Genomic DNA, 20,732 nt, shown 5'->3' on the forward strand with positions numbered 1-20,732 from the left:
GAGATCCTAGGGGGATGGTTGGCCCACCCCATGTCTGATCTCTAACAACAGCAGTGGGAGTCACTGCATGTGCAAGTGATAAGCTCACGTCTCTATCAGCGCCTCCCTCTTCTCCTCCACCCTCACAAAAACAAACAGGAAGGAAACCTGGGCATCTTGAAAGCTTTAAGCACCATTCGTAAAGTGAGTCAGGAACCCTAAGCTCTTCTGAGAACCAGAAAAGCACCACAATAAAACAAATCCCCTCTGTGCTAAGGTCTTGGTCTTCATCTTTTGAAAATTAAATTTGTTTCAGTTAAGGTTGGTTTAGTCTTAATTTGTATTCATGCTGGTGATGTTTCATGTGCCAAGGGTATGTGTGGGGACAGCAGTCATTCTTCACGGTCTGGTTCTTTATCAGATGTGAAGGGTCCAGTTCACTGTACAGTGATGTTTGTGGGGTGTTGGGATGGACTGAGCAAGGATTAGTCCATCAGGCTTTGCAGAGGGTCTCTAGAGAGCCATAAACTTCCAGATCCTGAAATCCCAGTCTGAATGGTTCAGGTGGAGCCTGTATAGCTAGTAAATAAAACCCCGCATTTGTTCTCAGGCAGGTGGAAAGCCTGCAGTCTCTCTATCTGGCTTTAAAGGATCCTTAAAAATCATCTCATTGAAATGATCTTGCTATAACATGTATCACCCCTTATGCAGCCCAAGATTTTCCTAGTAACAGTATATTAATTAGCTTCAAATGAACTTAGTAACTGTATAGCACGCCTTATATGCACTATATGACTAATGCAGTTTTCATGAGCGGCTTCTGTGGTTTTGGGTCCTCTTGGATTCAAGTGCTACTGAAACCTGAGATGAGATTGATATGTTTTGGTTCATTTTTATAATTTAGCCATCAGTATCTGAACTAGTCTCCCTAAGTTCGTGATGATCATCAGTGGAGTTGAAGGGCTCAGCTCAGTTGCCTACATGTACATATCTAGCACTGTGTGAGCTAGCACAGGGAGTCCAAGATATCTTACTGGCTGTCAGCTATCATGCAAGACCTACAGGAGCCTCATGACCTCCTGGACCCCCAGCTGAAGGCCAGGATAGTACCCTTGGGCACCACGGCACTGCGTACCCGCTCCTCTGATCAGTACAGTCAGCACGGTTTAGGGCAGGACTCATTCAGCCAAAGGGGATTATCTATTTTCAGATGAAAGGGATCACTCCATTGACTAATTGTAAAGAGCTAACTTTGCCTGATGATAACACCAAAGTAGATAGCTGCATTAAACAATTGTATCTCCCCCTATAACTAGGTGAGCCAAATCCCATCCTAGGGTTACTCATGCAAGATTAAGTTTTAGGGAATTAACCAGAATGATTCAAATGGCCACAAGATGTCACCAGCTCTTCATAGAAATTTCCAAATGGAAATATTCATACGGCAGGGGAAAAAACCCGCCATTAATGAACAGTTTCAGCTCTTCTAAGCAGTGCGTACATAACTAACTTTACATATATAAGTATATAAATGTAATATCAATTATGCAATAGGTTTTTGTATACATGCATATAACACAATAATATAAATACATATTCTATAATATAAATGAAAACAAAATGACATTAAAAGGTCTGGATTTTGAGGGTTTTCCACTTTTCCTAGGAAAAAAAAAAGATAATTTTTGTGTTAAAAGCAAGGGTTTCTGAGTGTGACTATTTGCCAGCATGTTTTGCTTTCAGGAAGAATGTTTTTGTTCTAGAAGATAATGTTTGCTCTAAAAAATAAAGACAGAGGAAGTGAGCTGTCCTGTTTTTGATAGTCTGTAAGTCACAGCTGGGAGATCACATGCTCCAACATCCCGTGTATAAATACATAAAATAAGACAAAAGGAATATGCACACTAAGTCTGAGTCTCAAACCTACTCTGGTCATCCTGGAAAGCAGCTTTTAGATGTTACCACTGTCGACCCCTGTCTTGAAACAGCCACAATCTATGCTCTTAGCTTTGCTGAAATACGTTCTCCATATTTTTCTTTTCCAGCGAAGCACATCCGACTGGGGGTATGTTGGAGATCTGGTGAGTTTTTTTCTTCCTCTGTGGACAACAATACTGAACAAAGTGTTTTTCTAGTTAACCATTTTTTGGAAATCAATCCTTTTGTTTGTTCAGTTCCTTGTTTTTACCGCCGGTTGGATATTAACCTATTTTCTTTAAACAGAGCACTGTTTGCACAATACTGTTCATACAACTGCTCTTGGAGGGAGAAGGGTATGGTAAATATGAAGAAATAAGCAACAAAAGTGATTAGACCAAGGCACTATCTTAATATACCAGTTTAATACTGTTCTCCCACTGCCGTGGTTTAACCATTTACAAGACTAGGTCAGTAACCAGTGCTTCAGGTCTGCTTTATTGAGGACCTTTATTGAAAATGTAAGTTCTCTTCTCCTCAAAATATAATGTTGAGGATTACTGTGTACCCTTCTATGCTGGATTGCACCAACAGAATCATTCCAAGGACTGGTTGCATGGTCAAAAGCAAGAAAAACATTCCAGTTTAATAAATTCCCCCTTTCAGGTGAAATGTTATAATGAACTATATTCACATGAGTACCCTACCACAATTGCCAGGTAAAATATAGAGGTGCCTTGAACTTGAGTTCATGCCCCATCTGGCTGCCATATTGTAATGGGCAGCAGTTGAAAAAAAGGCACTGAGGCTATAAAAGGGGTTGATATTGTCCTCTAGGGCACATTTTCTAGCTATGTCCCAAATTTATAGAGTAATTTTATCAATTACAGGTGGAGGACGACGACAAGATAGGTCTTTACAGCTACAAAGTTCAATCCACTATAACGTCACGGTTGGCCAACACAATGATCCAAGCCAAAATGGTGAATAACGCAAAAAGGTCCCAGCACATAGTGTTTGATGTACAAGTCCCCAAAGGAGCTTTTATTGACAACTTTACTATGTAAGTAGTGGGCAGGTATCAGCCTTGTGCTCTGGCAGGGTTCAGTGTGGTGGCAGAATGTGGTGGGAGGGAAGTATTCGTAAAAGCAAAACACCTCTTATTATTTTCCAGCTTCAGTGTAATTTTAGCAGGCTTTCTCAAAGAAAAAAAGGCTTATGTCATCATACTGTCTGTCTATCCATCTCTTCCTCTCCAGTAGTTATTGGGCCATTGGCCAACATCAACAAAATCTGACAAAAGGACAGAAGTCTCAAACAGACTAAGCTCCTACCTGTCTTGTGCAAGTTGGCACCAGATCAAAGGCGAGAGACCGACCCCAATTAGAGCCCTCACTGAACAGAGAGAAACTAGCCTGGTTCATTATCCATTCAGAGAGGCAGCAGCCAGCTTGCTGGTCAGGAGGCACGTCCTGATCCATGTTGCAAAACAGCCATGACGTGAGTAACTGCCTGCCCTGCCCAAAGGATGGGGAAGGTGTGAAGCAGGTAGGGGAGAGCAGATCCTCCTCAGAGTACAAGAGTGCTGGCTAGCTGAAATAAAAAAGCAGGTAGGGAAAAAGATGCAGAGCTCCTGGAAACCAGACTTCATTACTTTGGGGTTAAACAAGAGCCTTGTTATTTCATTTCCCACCAGATTAGATTTCACTGATGTTTTTCTAAAGTGAAGAAACAGTCGCTGAATGTAAAGTTGTTTGTTTTACAAACTGACTGTGTTTCTTTCTCCTAGGGATGTCAATGGTATAACATTTACCAGCAAAATTCGGGAAAAATCTGAAGCCAGAAAAATGTACTCTCAAGCAAAAGCCAAAGGCAAAGCTGCTGGAATAGTAAGGTAGAAAGACTTTGGCATATGGATATTGTACTGAATTTATTCATAGGTGAACTGAGGTGACCCACCCCAGGAGGAGATAGATGAGGGAGGGAACCCTGGGAAGGAAAATGGGTTGCTTACTTACAACAACTCTGATATTTAATTGTCAAGGACTTAACTTCTGTTTCTGCTGTCAGATTGATAAAACATATTGTGCTACCAGACAACTGCAGTTCCCTGGTATAGGCCACATTTAGAATCAAACCCAGCAAATGCATAACTCTAAACCAAAATGCAAGGAAGCTCTCTTTCTCCTTGTATTTTCCCAAAATAACTCCGCAGCTGACTTTTCAGGAGCAATGCCTTGGATATGGAAAACTTCAAAACCGAAGTGAATGTGCCCCCAGGGATGAGGATCCAGTTTGAACTTCACTACCATGAAATGATTCGAAGGAAACTGAGCTCCTATGAGCACGTCATCTCTGTGAAGCCAGGACGCTTGGCAAAGCACATGGAGGTAAAGTAGAGCTGGTCTGTGTAGGCAGCACCCCACAGGCGAATCCTCATTGAGTAAGCAGCCAAGGTTCCTATAAGCCCCACAGGCAGGACACTTCATCTACAGCTCCTTCCTTTTATATGGGCTAGGAGAAATAGCCTCAAGGTCACTGTGTAGACCAGCATGAGACACTTCAAACCAGGAGCTACATAGCTACATGAGCGAGGAGCAAATGTGTCCTGCCTCCTCTCGTACTAACGCAGTTGGGCATCTCCTGAATTGTGACTGACTCACGTCAGAACCACTTGGGCAAACAAGCTCTGGCCTATATATACACTTGTATAAACTTGCCTTGACTGAAGGAAAACAAACAATATTTGTCATTTATTTGGAACAGTGCTTTTCATATTAATCCCAACTTCATGAGATAGTGTCCTATGAGAGCCGATATTCTCTGAATGACAGTCCATCCACAACTGGCTGCCAGATGATTTGTCTTATTCTTACCCTCTTTCTTATACACGTTCAAAGGTGTCCTCTCTCATCCATCAACAGACACAAGATACAGGGCTAGCTGGACATTTCCGTCTGGCCATTCTTATGTTCCTGTTTCATAAATGTTGTCTTCAGCTTTCCATGGCTTCAGCACAAGCTGTATATGAAAGTTTGTTGCTCACATTCCCTTGGTGCAGGCTGTGATCTGCTTCAACCTGTCTGAAGGCCTGAGCTAATCCTACTGAAAAGGACGCCATGTCCTGTCTCCTAGTAGTCTTACTAACTATTCAGAAACACAACCAGAAAAAGCCCTTATCTCAGGCTGACAGGATAAAACCTTTATTTTTCAAATCACCTTGGCCATCCAACCAAAAGGGAAAATACTCTCTGTCCCGTCAATAGCATGAGTAGGGAGGAAGAGAACTCATCATTGAGTGTGAGAACTCATCCTCCTCCTGGCCTCTGAACCCAAAGCAGCACTGAGGCAAAGTCACTTCATGCTTCTTTTGTGCTTTCAGCATAAACGACAGTATCACCCTTGACTCCTATCCCACCACTTGCCCCAGGGAAGAGAGAGAGAAAAAGAATGAGCATTTCCACCAAATTCTTTCTATTCTTTGGACACATTTTTTTTTGTCTTTCCATCGTGGTCTATTTTCAGCATTGCATGGATCCCCACCACGAATGAGACTAGCCTTACTGCAGCATTCTCAAGGGCAACCCACCTCCCAGCTGGTGTTTGCCTGCGGAGGGTTCATAAGATCCCGGCACAATACTGGTACTGCTCTGTACTAAATGTCCTCCCTTCCTGCCTTTAGGTGGATGTCCGCATTATTGAGCCACAGGGTCTTCGCTATGTGCATGTTCCTAATTCCCTCGGAGATCATTTTGATGGAATCACCACCATCTCCAAGGGAGAGAAAAAGGTAACAGTCACAGACTGGAAATAGCATGAAAACTTCAGTTTTCACACTTGTTCCTATGCAGTCATGGCATTTTTTCATACCTGCTGGAAGCATGCAAAAATATGGCAAAAAATATAGTGTCTTCATTATTGATAACTAAATGTCTACAGGACACTCAAATACTACAGTGACAGCAGCATAGAAATAGCATATAGTCCGTCCATCTTTGCGCAGAGCTTTTAATTTGTAATTATGAAAGAGCAATGCACTGAGATTGCTGGATGTGAAAAAGATAGGTGATGAATATCAGGGGGAATAACCATTCTGGAATAACTTCACAGTCTCGGTTTCAACTGAGAACATCTGCACAGGGACTTATTTTAGGACTGCTCTTTTCCTTAACATTCTTACCCTAGCTTTCTCCAGCATAGCTCTTGGGTATAAGTAAACCCTCCAACAGTAGAGAAGTCTTTCTCAAGAAACTTCAGGCAGTGACTCTGAGAGGGTACAACTCTTCTTACTCTTACATAGACATCTAATACAGGATATGTGAATCAGGCCCAAAAAGTCTGTCTATACTACTATAATTAAAGATATCAGGCAGTTTTATTTCTTGATAGCCAGGCTCAACCTTATGTCTTATTCACCCACACTCCTAGTTTAGCAAATTATTTCAGAGGTAGTGTGTGGCTCTATATATTATGTCTTATCTTCTCAGGAAATTTCAAGTATCCAGTCAAAGCAGAGAAATAATGCCATAAAGTCTGCATAACCAATCATGTGACTAACGAAAACGATCCCTAGTACTCAATTTACAGACAAATTACAAGGTCTCGTTTGTTTGGGAAAAAATCAATTAAAAAGCTATTTTAAAAGTTGATAAAATTATGGATAGTTTCAACTAGAAAAATGTTAAATAAGCCAACATATTACTTACTAGAAATGGTTTGCACAGCTCTAATTGAAATATTTGGTGCTGTACGTGGGTCATCTTATTTGTGTCACAGTTGCTACTACTGAATCAGCATATCCAGGTAAACCTTAGTGCTGTTTTTCTTTTGAAGTGACAAAGTCCATTTTCCGCTTAAGCTAAGAGTACGAATAAAAAAAGAAGAAAAGCTTTCAGTGAAATAAGATATTTCATGAATAGATGAACTCTTTGTTTCAATGATCCACCTTTCACACAACCTCTGATTGACTGATGATCACTTCTCATTTCAAGGCTCATGTTTCTTTCAAGCCAACGATGGCTCAGCAGCGAAAATGCCCCACGTGCTCATCCACAGCAGTAGATGGAAATTTTGTGGTGCAATATGATGTGAACAGAGAAACAACAGGTGGAGAATTGGAAGTAAGTGTTGCTGTTTAACGGGGACGGGAGATCTGTGAATACAAGAATTGCTGTCATTAAGCAAACTGTGCTAAACTTCATCATTCAGGAGAATAAGCATGAGAAAGAGCTCTGTATCCAATTGAAAGAACAGAGAGATTTTTAAGTGGGCAGAATGGATTTACTTAATTTATGACTAAGACGTGGTCCTACATATAGTCAGGAGCAGATTCCTGTCTTGTCCACAAGCCAATGTCTTTTATACCTAGTAGCACTCTGGTGATTTAATGTTGAATCAGAGAACAGAGTCATTGGAAGTTGTACCAATATATCACAAGGAGACAACCAGAACATCACTATTTTTATGTTAACAAGAAGCAGAGTTATGGGGTTGAATTATTACAGACAGAACAGTCTTTTTTAAAACATTTTTCAGTCCTCCCTATGCTAGTGCATGGCAGTTGTTTGAGAACCAGGCTCTGCTTTCCTTGATAAAAAGTAAAGACTATGGAGTATAAATGCTGTAAGGCTACAAATACAGAGACGTGCAGAGCTGAAAGTTAGATTTGGCCCATAAAGAAGAATAACATTTTCTGCTCTGTTATTGTCTTGAGTTTTCTAACATCTTTAGTACAGTTCATTTCACTGTGAATTTTTTTATTTTATTTTGCAGATTTTTAATGGCTACTTTATTCACTTCTTTGCTCCGGAAAATCTTGATCCTCTGCCCAAAAACATTTTATTTGTTATAGATGTCAGTGGCTCAATGTGGGGACTGAAAATGAAACAAGTAAGTGTTTGACCTCTATTGCAAAATGAACCTCCTGCCAACTTTTCCCATCCGCCTTCCCACACAATTCTGTAGCAGACTAGGACTCAAAATTACCAGCTTTACTCCTTTACGCTTTACTCCGTCAAAAGTCTCACTGAATTTGGAGAATATTTGGCGAATCGAAGTCTTCATGATTTTACTCTTTATTTGTAATGCTCCCTCTGTGTTGTAAGGAAGACGTGATGCCATCAGAATACTGATTTTAGCTCTAAATTAAAATTTTAATTGACAGATCACAAAACATTTTGCAAAAGCTCTGACCCCCTCTTTCTCTAATCTCTTCTATGGAATCCTGGAAAGTCTCAGTGGGAATACTACATCCCTGCTTTCAGAAAGTTGTGGACAAATTGTTGACAGACTACTGAAGAGCAGTGAGGATTGTTTAGACAACATAACCCATGGGGGGAAAAAATGCAAAAAAATAAGATGTTTTAGTCTGCAAAAGAAAAGACTTGGAGGGACATAACCAGCCTCCAAATATGTGAATAATTGTTCTAAAAGGGAAACATCAACTGACATTCATGCCCACCCAGGGTAGATGGAATCAGATGGGTTTATAGCAGGAGAGATTTATATTAGATATTAGGAAAAACTTTGTGGTGCTGAGAGGGGAGTTCAGGAGATTGTATATCATGTGTCACTGAAGATTTTTAAGAACTGGGTAGACAAACATTAGTCGGGGATGATCTAGGTATATTTGAATTTTCTTCGGAGCACAATACTAAGGTTTGGCAGATTGCTTCCTCGGGGAAATCAATGCTGCAAAACTGGAATGCAGGCTAATTGTCACTTGTTTAAGTCACACATCTTCAAACAGATGTTATCCAGCCTGAAATTACAGCATCGCAGACAGAGCTAAGTCTCCTGAGCTGATACGAGCAATTCCTCTCTCCTGAACCACAGTGTCTCACAAACCGCTTCTCTCTCTCACCTCACTCTGTATTAGCAGGAGTTAAGCAAGGATGGGTTGAGTCACATGAGTTTGTTCTTGCTAATTGCATTTTTTCTGTGTTTCTTTGGAGAAAAGTTCAACTTTATTCAAGAAGTGCAAAAAAGGAGAGATTTGGATAGCAGATTTGGATTTTGCATTCCAGTGCTCATGTTCTTATTCATCAGAGGCATCTGTTTGCTTGTAGTCATAAGTTAAGAAGATGCTTTCAGCAACAGGAAGCATAAAGTTGTCTTCTCTTAAATTTCTTCTTCTCAGACTATCGAGGCCATGAAGGCAATATTGAGTGAGCTCCGTGCTGCTGATCAGTTCTCCCTTATCGACTTCAACCACAATGTCCGATGCTGGAGAGATAATCTAGTCTCAGCCACCCCAGCACAGGTTGAAGATGCTAAGAAGTACATCCAGACCATCCATCCCAATGGGGGTATGAGGTTTTGATTGCAAGGTGTTCATGGAAGTTAGATATCACAGGAACGGGTACCTCAAACAACTTTCAGATTGGCAGAGTATTCCTAAAAAAAAGTCTGATTCCCAAGATGGCAAAAGCATGCCCTGGGGTTAAATGAGAGCAAGGATTCCAGTTTATCGTGTTAGGGGATGGGATGGCATTTCCTTCTACTGAATAAGCTATACAACAGATAGAACATAGACCATAGAACAGCTGCCTTTCATCTATAGGTCCAACCTCCAGCCTCACAGATCCCAAATAGCCTTGAAAGACAAAGGCCACGTCATGCCTTTGTAAAGCAGGTCATAAGCAGCGCAACTCCAGGGTCTCCACTGCCTGTAAATTGTAGACTACACCATGATCTACTAAATGCCACCTTGGGCAAACTGTTCATCATTTTTGTGCCTTCATTCCCTGTCTGATAAACAAGGACGGTTGCCTTTTTCAGCCTTACAGAACTTTGGATGCTTCAGTTGTTAGTGCTTGAGCTACTGGTATAGAAAGCGCTTATGATCATTTTAATATATTGCTCTCTGAAGTGCAATTCTGGTTTAGTTGTTCAGTTATTTGTACGCCAATAGTCTGTAGAGGCTCTCCCCAACATCAGAGCCTTCTGGTGCTGTAGCACCTTCACTCCCAGAAACTTTCACTGGCAACACGTAAGGTAGGAGCAACATGAAGTTATACACTTGTCCGAGATCATCAGTGTGCTGGGAATAGGAACCCGCGTTGGGTATATGAATGCCCTATAAGCCCGACTTTGTTACCCCAAATGAACTCACAGACAAGCTAAGAGACCTGCTCCCATCCAGCAAAGCCAGTTTGCAATGCAGCATTTTATTTTCCTGTCTCTGGAGTTGCTAATATTTTTCTTGACAAACAAAATACCCATTTGCTGACTGCTCAGCCTTCCTACTCGTGTTCCTCTCATACTAATTTCTTACTCAGTCCCTTCTGTGCCACAAGCCAAACTTTTAGACAGGGTGAGTAAACATACACCTCTCCTTTCCCAGTCAAGAAGTCCAAGGCTGGCTGTTTCTGGCTGATGCCAGAGAAGAAAGTGTCTTCTTCTCTCATTCAATCATCTGCCTGCAAACCCACTAGTTCTTCCCACAGCAAATAATTCCCAACACCACAAATGGTCCCACTGGAATTAGTGAGAGGGGTGGAGTGGGAAGGTGGAGGCGACAGCTTGGGATGAAAAAGGGTATTGACATCTGGTCTCTTAATGGAACTTAGTGCAAAACGCATATGTATGTGTATATACAGATGTGTATAAATTCATATAAATATGTATTCATATATTTCAACATCATTATAAAAAAAAAGTAACATGCTGATGAATAAATTCAGATGGATTACAGACTATTTCCACTTACAAAGATGTACATCCTGACTAATTCTGTTGACTTCAGTGAATAGTATAACTATAGGTAAAGAAAATAGAGAAGGTCTGTTTAACACAATGACCCACAGGCAACACATTTCAGCTTCTATTTCTTTAGGGAACCAGAGTGCTAGCAGATGTACCATAAGCATCACAGAGGAGGGGTTTTGCTGCCTTGATCTCAGGTCTTGTCCATGCTGATTAATTCCACTAGAATCTCAGAACTGATCTGGATTTGACAAAAGACTCGACAAGAATCAAACTTGTTTTCTTCATTGTGTCTTTGACAGGAACAAATATCAATGAAGCTCTTCTCCGAGCCACATTCATCCTGAACGAAGCCCAAAACTTAGGCATGTTGGACCCTAACTCAGTCTCCATGATCGTATTGGTGTCTGATGGAGACCCCACAGTAGGTAAGGATCCTACGTTAGGTGAGAAGAAAGGCCAGTGGGATTAGCCTGAGAAAAGCATGCAACACATAGACACTTTGACAGTAAGTTAAAAAAATTCTGTTCCCCTTTCTTCCAATGCTTGTGCTGCTCTTTTGCCAAGTGCTATAGGTGCCATGGGTCTTTGCACAGAAGCTTTCAAAAGATGAGCAGATGTTACACAAGTTATGCACTTCTTACAATTACAGAGATGCATAAGTCCTGTAGGAGAGGTAATCACAACCTTAGAAAAAATTTCCTTTTCCAATGACCTTAGCCCACACAGATCTATGCAGTCCCAAGTGTAACATCAAAATCAGGAAAATAAAGTAGAAAGCAAATTAATTTGGATTGGATTTGGTACAGGTCAAAAGCAGTTGCCTACTGCAAGATGCCAGCCCAGAAGAGGCTGCCATTAAAAATAAGTTTGAAAAAAAAGTCCGTCCCAATGGTGGGAGAGAACATCTTAAGTACGAGAAACAAAGTAAAACCTTTATGGAGATGTCTTAGTCTGCAGAGACCTTGAAGCAGTAATTCTGGGAGAACTCTAGATGTGTTGCAATTAAAAACTCCCCAGGAAGTTAATAAGAGCACTGGATATACAAAGAACAGGCATCAGATACCAAAAAAAGAGTTCAAAGGAATCGTCTTCAGTGGAAACAATTTGTTTCCACTCAGGAAACAAATCAACAAATCTCCATTCAGGAGAAGCTCAAATGTCACTGTAGGCACTGCAAAATGGAGATTTGGCATCTGAGCTGGTTGTCTAGATTTCCCTTATATTAAGAGGGAACCAGAAACACTGGAAGAGCATGAATGCGCTTACCTTGATGGAGACTTCCTCCGTTGCTCAGATGGATGTCACCCTTTGTGTGTCTCCAAGGTGAGCTAAAGCTGACGACGATCCAGAAGAACGTGAAGCAGAGCATAAAGGATGAATTCTCTCTCTTCTGCCTCGGGATTGGGTTTGATGTAGATTACGATTTCCTGCAGAGAATCGCAACTGACAACCGTGGCATGGCCCAGAGGATTTTTGGAAATCAGGAGACTTCTGCCCAAATGAAGGTGTGTTTCTGGCCCATTGCCTCTGAAACTGAGGGCCCAGTTCTGTTCACAGCTGTGGAGCTGGGTAACTCCACTAGCAAGAGTAGAGTTACTGTAGGTTCATAGAGAAGGTCACAAAAAACATCGTTTCTTCTGGAGAGTCCTGCAAGATGACAATCATGCATTAGCTTAAGCCCTCCTAGTTACATTTTTTGTAGTATCTATAATGCATACTTTACTGCTCTGTCTAGGATTTATATTCTATAAAACAGTCCTAACCATAAAAAAAGATTTTCGGAATTAAAATTAAGGCCTGGATTTTACCTCAGACCGCTTCAGCACTAACAAAAGGCCTAGATATAAATGCTAAATGCTAATCCAAAGTTTGCCAGTGCAAGAAAAAGTTCAGTTCTAGGAGGCTATGGCTGCAAATCCGTGAGCAGCAATTGCTGATGAACAAAATCTTACCTCCTTATTCTGTTTCTATTCACTGGTTTCATCACCTGTGCAGGCTTCTCATACTTCTTCTTTCCCGACACAGGTGTGATAGGACACACACAGGTGTGCCAGGACACCCTACATGGTGTTCTGCCAAACAGAGCAGCTCTGAGAGTGCAGCCCCTCGGTATGAGACAGCCTCCATCCATAGCACTGTATGGGTACCTGCTTTCCCTCTGGTCCCATATGCTAAACCCAGCTGTGCACACATCCCGGTTCACATCAGCCAGGTACAACAGGGTCAGAAAAGGGTAGACAGTCTACAGGACAGAAGTGAATGCAAGTGAGATATAGGTCTAGTTTTTGGCAAGAATTAGGTGGGAAACAGTTGTGTGTCTTACACAGTAGCCAAGAGTTGGCCAACCTGATAATAGATTCAGGCTCATATACACTTGTGTTCAAGCCTTTTAGGCCTAGGAAGAACACAGCCCATGGGCTTCTGGCCATCCTTTGACTTCCACAAGACTTGGGCCAGACCTTCTTGCTGTAACCTCTTACAGGTGTACTAAGGTCTAAGTATAAAGGCATCTGCATTCTCTGGGACAAGGAAAGTCCGACTTGCCCATTAGGGCTCCAGGTTTTGTCACCTGCTGTCCTTTCAGTAAGAGTAGAACATGTGGGAGAGTTGCTTCGGGTACAACAGACTCACTTCTCTGTCTCCTTCCATCTCAGAATTTCTACAACCAGGTCTCCACCCCACTCTTGAAGAAGATTCAGTTCAACTACCCCCAGGAGTCAGTGTCAGACGTCACCCAGAGCAGCTTCCACAATTATTTTGGTGGCTCGGAGATAGTAGTGGCTGGGAAGGTCGACACGGAAAACCTGCAGCACTTGGAAAGCATCGTCACAGCGACAGCAGTGAGTGAAGGTGTCCCTAGGATACCTGCTCCTGGGGTTTGGGCTGGTTCATTCACTCCTGCGCACAGTCTCCTTGCTGGAGGTTATTGCCAGCAGAGTGTTTTGTCCACCTGGGTTCTGGGTGGGAACGTGGGGAAACTCGTGGGGGGTTTGTCCAACAATGTTTCACAATAGCTTCAAGTACAGCCACGAAGAGTCACTACCTGCATCCTGCAGCCTGCCAGAGGAATTTCCTTCTAATAAGTGTACCACACAAAATTCAATCACAAACCAGACTAAGACTATGGAGTCCTCATTCACGCTTTGTGAAGGTGCAGTGGAGATCCCCTAAGGTAGCTCCTTTCATGGCTGAACCTCCCACTGTTGGAGAGTTCAAGCTGGTGGGTCTACAGTGTGTCAAGTCCTAGCACTGTCCTTTTATGCTCTGCCTTGTGGCATGTGTGATGAGACTTTCCCCATGTTTCAGGGCTGCTTTTCCAGGTGGAGTGGGATGGGGTGGGAATACTACATCCAGATCCTTCTTTCTGAGGAGGAACCAAAATATGCACACCCTTTCAGGGCTTAGGAGTTGCCATTTGTTATTTGCTGGAAAAATCAAAGATGTTCAATATTCTTTCCTGCCAAAACACAGTGCTGTCCAAGGGTCTGTGCGAGAAAGTAGAATTTCATTCCTGTTCCTCAGTAGGAACTGAATGTAAAAAACCCTGAGGGGAGGATAGCAGAGCTCTGTTAAAAGCCTCTTCTTTTGTCGTGTGGTAGCACCCTCTTTTGCTGACAGCTCCTTTACCTATTTTAATCCACTATCACTAAAAGTGTCTTTAACAGAAGACCCTCTTGCTACAGCTCCCCTCCCCATGGCAGTCAGGCCAACAGTGGTGGCACTTTCTGATCTAGAAGTGACCATGGCAGAGCCAGAGTGGCTCCTTAATGCCAGACATGCCGAGAAGGGAACTCAAAGCCACCACATTCTCCTGGCTCACCCTCCATTATCTTTATCTTTCATTGATTGCATAGGCAAATGCAGAGCTCGTCATGGAAACCCTGCGAGATGTTGAAGAACTGGATGGCTTCATGAAGAAAGACAAATACGCAGATCCCGAATTCACTAAGAAGCTGTGGGCCTATCTGACTGTCAACCAGATGCTGGCAGAGAGGTGAGGAGAAATGTGGTCTGTGATGGGAGGGAAGTGAAGCTTGAGAGCAATCTGGTCCTCTCTGAGACCACAGCCATGAGGCTGCTCACCAGGTTTCAAATGCGTAAGGTAAACAAATCAAAATAAAGGTAGGTGATATCTTCAGCCACATTCCTCCTATTTTTAGCACTCACAGGTATCAGGGAATAGAGTTTAGGAGCAGTTAATTAGAGGAATAAGGGTCAAACAGACCTGGCTGTGGGCCTGAGTGAATGAAATGAATGGGAGATTTGCCTTACGGAGCCTGAGTAAAAGCTATGGAGCAGTTCAGGATGAATACCCCCTGAAGCAGAAAGAGGTCTTGTGCTGAGACCAGGAGAAGGACTGGGCTTCTTTGAGTCCAAGCCAAAGCCCACAGAAGCCAAGAATAGCCTTCTTATGGAGAGTGCATTCACGCAGGCCCTCAGCCTTTCCTTCTTGCAACACGTACCTGTTTGTCTCTATGAGTGCTCTGTGGAGGCATTGTCATGGCAGCTGCCCTGTAGAGCTGCTAACCATGCCTTCTGTCTTGTTTCCACCCAGAAACACAGCCCCCACTGCAGCTTTGAAGAGGAACATCACCAAATCCATCCTACAGATGTCTCTTGACCATCATATTGTTACCCCCTTCACAGCCATGCTGATAGAGAATGCCGAAAAGGATGAGATAATGCTGGCAGACCAGCCCAAAGACCCCAGAAGGGGCTGCTGCCCAGGTGAGTGTCTCAGTCTGTCTTACTCTACCTCTCATTTTGGCTTTGTTCTTCTTGTGCTGGAAGAACAATTGTGTTCATTGTTCGCTCCGGGTGTTTGTGCTTATAGGATAGCCTGTATTTTCAGTGAAAGCTGACCAAATCTTCAGCCACTTTGGGAGCATCCTGTTACACAAGTGCTGTTTGGAGCCATTGGCTTCAGTGAGGACTGAATGTGCTAACGTTGCCATGATTACAATGTCACAGATTGAATGTCTTCTTACTGGGCCAGATATGCCTAGTTCCCTGCACTGAAGCTGTAGAATTGACTAAACCGTATCTCATCTCCACTTTCAAGCCTTGGAAGCTTCCTAAGATTGTTACCAATCAGCCACAAGCCTACACAGAATTCAAGTTGCCTTAACAGAGTCCCTCATTAATTAAACTTCTGGATTTCTCCTTTAAATCCATTACTTCAACACGTGCTCCAAGGTCCTTGTTACAGCAACCTTACATCCAGCCAAATGAGGCAGGGTTGACTTGTTCTGGCATTATATGGTAGAGTCAGTCTCAAAGCAATAGCTGTTGACATCCGTGGGTGTCTAGCAGATCCAAAGTCATCCCTGCACAGCCATGTGCTGCCAATGAAAGTTAACAGCAGCTATTTTGCGCCCTCACCAGTCAGTGATTTGAAAAAGCACAACTGTTGCTGTCGGAAACACTGCCAGTGCGATGCAATGGAAACACTGAAAGTAAAATATCACCTCCTTGAACAACTGAGTCTGGTGATTTAAAACCTATTAATAAATGGGAGAGTTTACCATTGGTTGTGAAGGAAAGAAACAACCTACATTACAGCAAGAGACAACATCATCCATCTGGTATTTCACACTGGAAGTGATTGTGACTTTGCTGAAACTCCAAGCACGTGTCCTGCATGCTCAGTTCTCATGCTCCTGGATAACTATAAAAATGTCCTGATGCTGGCTCAGTGAAATGGGGTGTTTATGTCTGTCAATTGTTATTTTTTGCTTCATTTATTCTTCTTTTCAATTTTAAAGTTTGCAGCTGAGACCCAAATAGAAAATAAATAGTTGGTATTTACAGTGCATACTACAACTCAAGTTCAAGGAGCATCTGGACAACACTCTTAGTCATATGGTTTAGCTTAAGGTAGTCCTGCGAGGAGCAGGGAGTTGGACTTGATGATCCTTATGGGTCCCTTCCAACGTGAGATATTCTATAATTCTCTGAACTCACAACCACCAAACAGTTCAGCACAGAAATAGAATGTATTGCATTCATTTATAATTAATTCATTATACATGGCACCAACTGACTAACTCAGACCACAATTATATTGATTGAGATGATGCAGAGGATTTAAGTGATTTTAATATAAGTTCTTGTGTCTTTGTGTTTTGATGGAATAGTCAAAACTTAACAGCACTGAAATCAGGGTCAAGGCATCTGCGGATTTCAGGGACAGTGGGAGATGACTCTTGAATCTTAGCAGAGGCAAGAGCTTGTAAAAATAATATCAAAGTAAATCTGTGCTTAGGATTGTGCAACACGTGGGCTATACCGGAAAGTTTGTACGTACAAGGCATGGAATGGGTAATCTGAAATAGATTTTTCTTGTCTGTCCTTTCACAACTCCCATCAGAGCTGCGCTGTGTGTCTTCATAGGCAGAGACTGTGCCTTCCGCTGAAATCCCTCACTTTTCAAAGGATTGTCTAATTGTTCTTTTATCATGACAGACATTGCAAAACTGGACTGTGCATGGGAGAGCTTCTTCACGCATAATGGTCTGTGAAATTAATATGACCTGGAAACTCAGAAGTCTCTGTCCAGTTTTTAGTTCCTGTATTATCTGCGCTGACTTCATCTATAACTGTGCTAATAGAAATAACTGTGCCTGAGTAAAAACAGCCTATGGTCTGAATTAGGAGTTCAAGAAAGAAGATGCTGACAGAGATTTAGAAGATCTAGCTGTGCAATATTCTGTCCTACTGTTGTCCCCCAGCTCCTTTTTCCCCTTACTCCTCTTCAGAGCTGGGCCAATGATGCGAATATGTGCCTTGCTTCAGCTCTTCTTGTTTCCAGCCCAACGTATTAAAACAAACCAAGTTTCATGGATCATTTAAGATCATATTGCTTTACAAACTAAGTGGGAGAGAGAGGGCACATGTTACTTTCTCCTGCCTCTGTCATGGCAAAGGCAGAGAGACCTCTAGCAGAAGGGAACACGTTAGAGGATCATATTTTAAATGCTTGCACTTATTTGCAACCTTTATGCATGTGGGTCATCCCAGGGCATGCAGAAAGAGTCCTACCTTTTCTCAGGCACCCCAAACTCAGGACCCAAGTCAACAAAGCTTTTTACCATGTGCTAATTTTTTAAAATGCAGCTTTGGTGAAACACTTAAGCCCTTGCATTGGGAGATTTGCTGAAGTGGGGCCTATTCACATGAATAAGAGTTAAAAAGTCAGGCTCCATTTTTCACCAATAGCTTATGGTTAGCTCAACTGCACTGGTAAGTCATATTCCTCCAGTGGAGACGCTGGAGTAAATCCATCCTGACTTCTTTATACAACTCTGTCTGTTGTAAACGGTGTTGTGCCTGCTTTACATTGGTATAATGACATCAGGCTCTGATCTACTGCGTTACTTTAAAAATTACACTATTAAATATGTCAGCACTAACAAAAACCTAATTATGACTCTCATTTAACAGGTACTCTCGGATTAACTCCAAATGCACCTAATAATAACAAGGGTATCCCAGCCTGGGCCAATGTCACAGCTGTACCAGTCAGCTTCATGCCTGAGCAAAGGAGTCCTCCTGTGTCCTCTCTGAGCATAAACAGAGGTAAAAGCTACAGTATTTCTCTGCAAAGAAACACCAGACAGCAACACTCATCACCCAATAAAGAAATAAAGGCAATATAACCAAAGTCATTGGGCACTTTGGGAATTTCAGCTTCTGTGACAAGATGCTAAGCTCTATAATGACGGAGGAGTCTATCAGTTGTCCTGATTTTTCTTGTTGAGTTTTCTGAATCGTTGTAAAAGCTGTATCTTCATTTAGGGGCTAGTCCACAAGAGAGTAAATCAACTGCTGTGACTAACTGATGAAGTTACTTCACTGCTGTTGCAGAGGACATCAGTGTGAAAGGTCCTCGAGGCAGCCCCTGCTGAAGGTGTGAGCAGGGCACAATCATGTGCATCCCAAATCACAGCCACCTCAGCCAAATTTTAGCAAATCCATGTAGCGCCCAAGGATTTAGCTTTTCTTTATAAAATACCGAGTCATTTTGACTTCGAATAGATGAACCCGTAAAAATATGCTCTAAGTTACAAGCATGAGATTAGTTTAGATCCTAATAGGATCCCAGCAACCCCATCTTCTGCTGCATGCTTCCCCGAGGCTGAGGCTGCTCACTGGGCTTACCTTCAGCTTCTCTGCAGTAGCAAAGCTAATGTAAAGTTACTGCCATTGTAAATGACAGATGAATGCTCTGTGGTAGATAAAAATCTCTGAATGCACCAATGACTGATGGATCCTGTTAATGCTTGGGCCTTTGCCATAGCTTAGTGCCTACTTAAACAAACCAGCTGTGAGAACCATCGCCTATAAAAGCGGTATAACTACAATAACTCTGGGAGTGTGCCTGTGTGTGGATGTGTGTATTTACGTAGCTATCAAACAAAGAGCTATCAAACTCCTTCTCAGCATAGCTCAAGGGTTAGTCTAAGACTTTGGATAGTCAAGAAACTGCTTGGAAAAGAAGGTAAGCAAGGCAAAGTTACCTGTCCATCTTAAACATGTATTTTGCACTGGAAATTCTTTTTGTTCCTGGAAATGTTGATCAGAACAGAGCTTGGCATCAAGTTGAGGAAGATCAAGCAGTTGGTGAGAATAAGGAAAAATGATTGAGGTCTATATTCAAGAGGTTCAATATATTCAAAAGATTCAAGACATTCAAAAGCTCCTTGACCCCTTGGAGGGTACCTACCCCACCGTTTCGTGTGAAGACATTCCTAGTCAGGGGTCTAGGATTTGTGTAGTGCACAGGAAGAGTTAAATAATTCCAAAAGATGAGGAACACCAGTGAATGAATGGAAGCTGGCCTGGCTATCCCCATAGACAACACTGAGCATGGGGATGTCTCTGCATGTTGACAGGGAGATGCCAACCACCACCAAACCAGCAAGAGCTGGACAGTGCTTTGCACTTCAAGATGAGACTGGAGGCAGCTGCCTTTGGTGATAGGTGCAGGTGTTTGTCTCATTTGAGGCAAATTTTAAAGAACATATGACTTTCAGAGGGGCCCAGTCCCACCAGGGTGTTAAACACACTGTGAGAACAAGTCCTGGATTTTATTCCTCAGGGGAGCTGATAGGCAGGATGTATCTTTACCCAACATCAGTATGGTGGTATGGACTTGTGTCTGAGAGCTTCTTAGTTTGAGAGAGTGATATCCCGGGAGCGTGTCACTTCTAGAAATAGGCAACAGCTGGGCATGGGGGGGTAGATATTAGTTTTGAATAGAGGTGTCACCCAAGTCCTGCTTTCCGTGCCTTAGGTCCTTTCCTGGATCTAGGCCTCAAAGATGTGTCCCTGTCTGTCTGGTGTGCAGATGGGTGCTTGGTCTCACCTGGAGGCTCACTTCCATCATGAAGAAATAAAACTCAGCTTCTAGAACTCCAGGTTGAGCCTATGGCACCCTAGTGTGCATCTGACCGGTTAAACTAATAGTTCACTGCACTTAGCGGTGCTCCTCAAGCCAATAATGTCATGTCCTTTCCTTAAACAGGGGAAGTATATGAGGAGAAAGTGTCTGACGGGCTTTTGTGAGGAGCATCTGAGAACTTCCTTAGCTACTGCAGGGGTGGTAAGGGCCCTCGTCCTACTCTGAGGAGTCCCAAAAAGTGCTTCAAAATCCTCTGAGGAAAGTTTCTCAGTCTTTGTGTCCCTTACCTCTAGGGCAGGTACCAGCCTGCTTCTCACGCCTGTTTCTTTTCTATGTTTCAGTTGACAATGACCCACATTTCATCATATACCTGCCCAAGAGCCAAAGGAACATCTGCTTCAATATCAACTCAGAGCCTGGAAGGATCCTAAACTTGGTTTCTGATCCTGATACAGGTAAGGGAATAAAACACGGTTTACTTTACAGCTCACTTTTCTTCTCTCAGCTCTGAAAGGTGTTCAGAGGGAGCAGGGAAAATGCCTACAGGGATGGCTGCGTGCCAATAGGATTGTGGCCAGCAGGTCGAGGGAAGTGGTTATTTCCCTCCACATCTGGAGTATTGTGTCCAGTTGAGGCTTGCCAGTACAAGAAAGATGTTGACAAGCTGGATCAAATACAGTAGTGGCCATCAAGATGATTATGGGGCTGGAGCACAGGACATATA

At 42.6% G+C, this 20,732-nt stretch overlaps 1 protein-coding gene across 1 annotated transcript in view; it reads left to right on the forward strand.

Moving 5' to 3' along the window:
• ITIH2 (inter-alpha-trypsin inhibitor heavy chain 2) overlaps positions 1-20,732 on the forward strand; it is a 28,767-nt gene that overhangs the window by 4,636 nt on the left and 3,399 nt on the right. Inside the window, exons 3-17 of the mRNA XM_075519450.1 lie at positions 2,025-2,060; positions 2,787-2,959; positions 3,686-3,790; positions 4,124-4,286; positions 5,579-5,686; positions 6,888-7,016; positions 7,669-7,785; positions 9,035-9,203; positions 10,905-11,030; positions 11,929-12,110; positions 13,260-13,445; positions 14,460-14,599; positions 15,161-15,333; positions 18,049-18,183; positions 20,350-20,463. Of these exons, the coding sequence (XP_075375565.1) occupies positions 2,025-2,060; positions 2,787-2,959; positions 3,686-3,790; positions 4,124-4,286; positions 5,579-5,686; positions 6,888-7,016; positions 7,669-7,785; positions 9,035-9,203; positions 10,905-11,030; positions 11,929-12,110; positions 13,260-13,445; positions 14,460-14,599; positions 15,161-15,333; positions 18,049-18,183; positions 20,350-20,463 (2,056 nt within the window). The remainder of the gene's footprint in view (positions 1-2,024; positions 2,061-2,786; positions 2,960-3,685; positions 3,791-4,123; positions 4,287-5,578; positions 5,687-6,887; positions 7,017-7,668; positions 7,786-9,034; positions 9,204-10,904; positions 11,031-11,928; positions 12,111-13,259; positions 13,446-14,459; positions 14,600-15,160; positions 15,334-18,048; positions 18,184-20,349; positions 20,464-20,732) is intronic.

Source organism: Mycteria americana, chromosome 1, assembly GCF_035582795.1.
Source record: "Mycteria americana isolate JAX WOST 10 ecotype Jacksonville Zoo and Gardens chromosome 1, USCA_MyAme_1.0, whole genome shotgun sequence".
NCBI lineage: Eukaryota > Metazoa > Chordata > Aves > Ciconiiformes > Ciconiidae > Mycteria > Mycteria americana.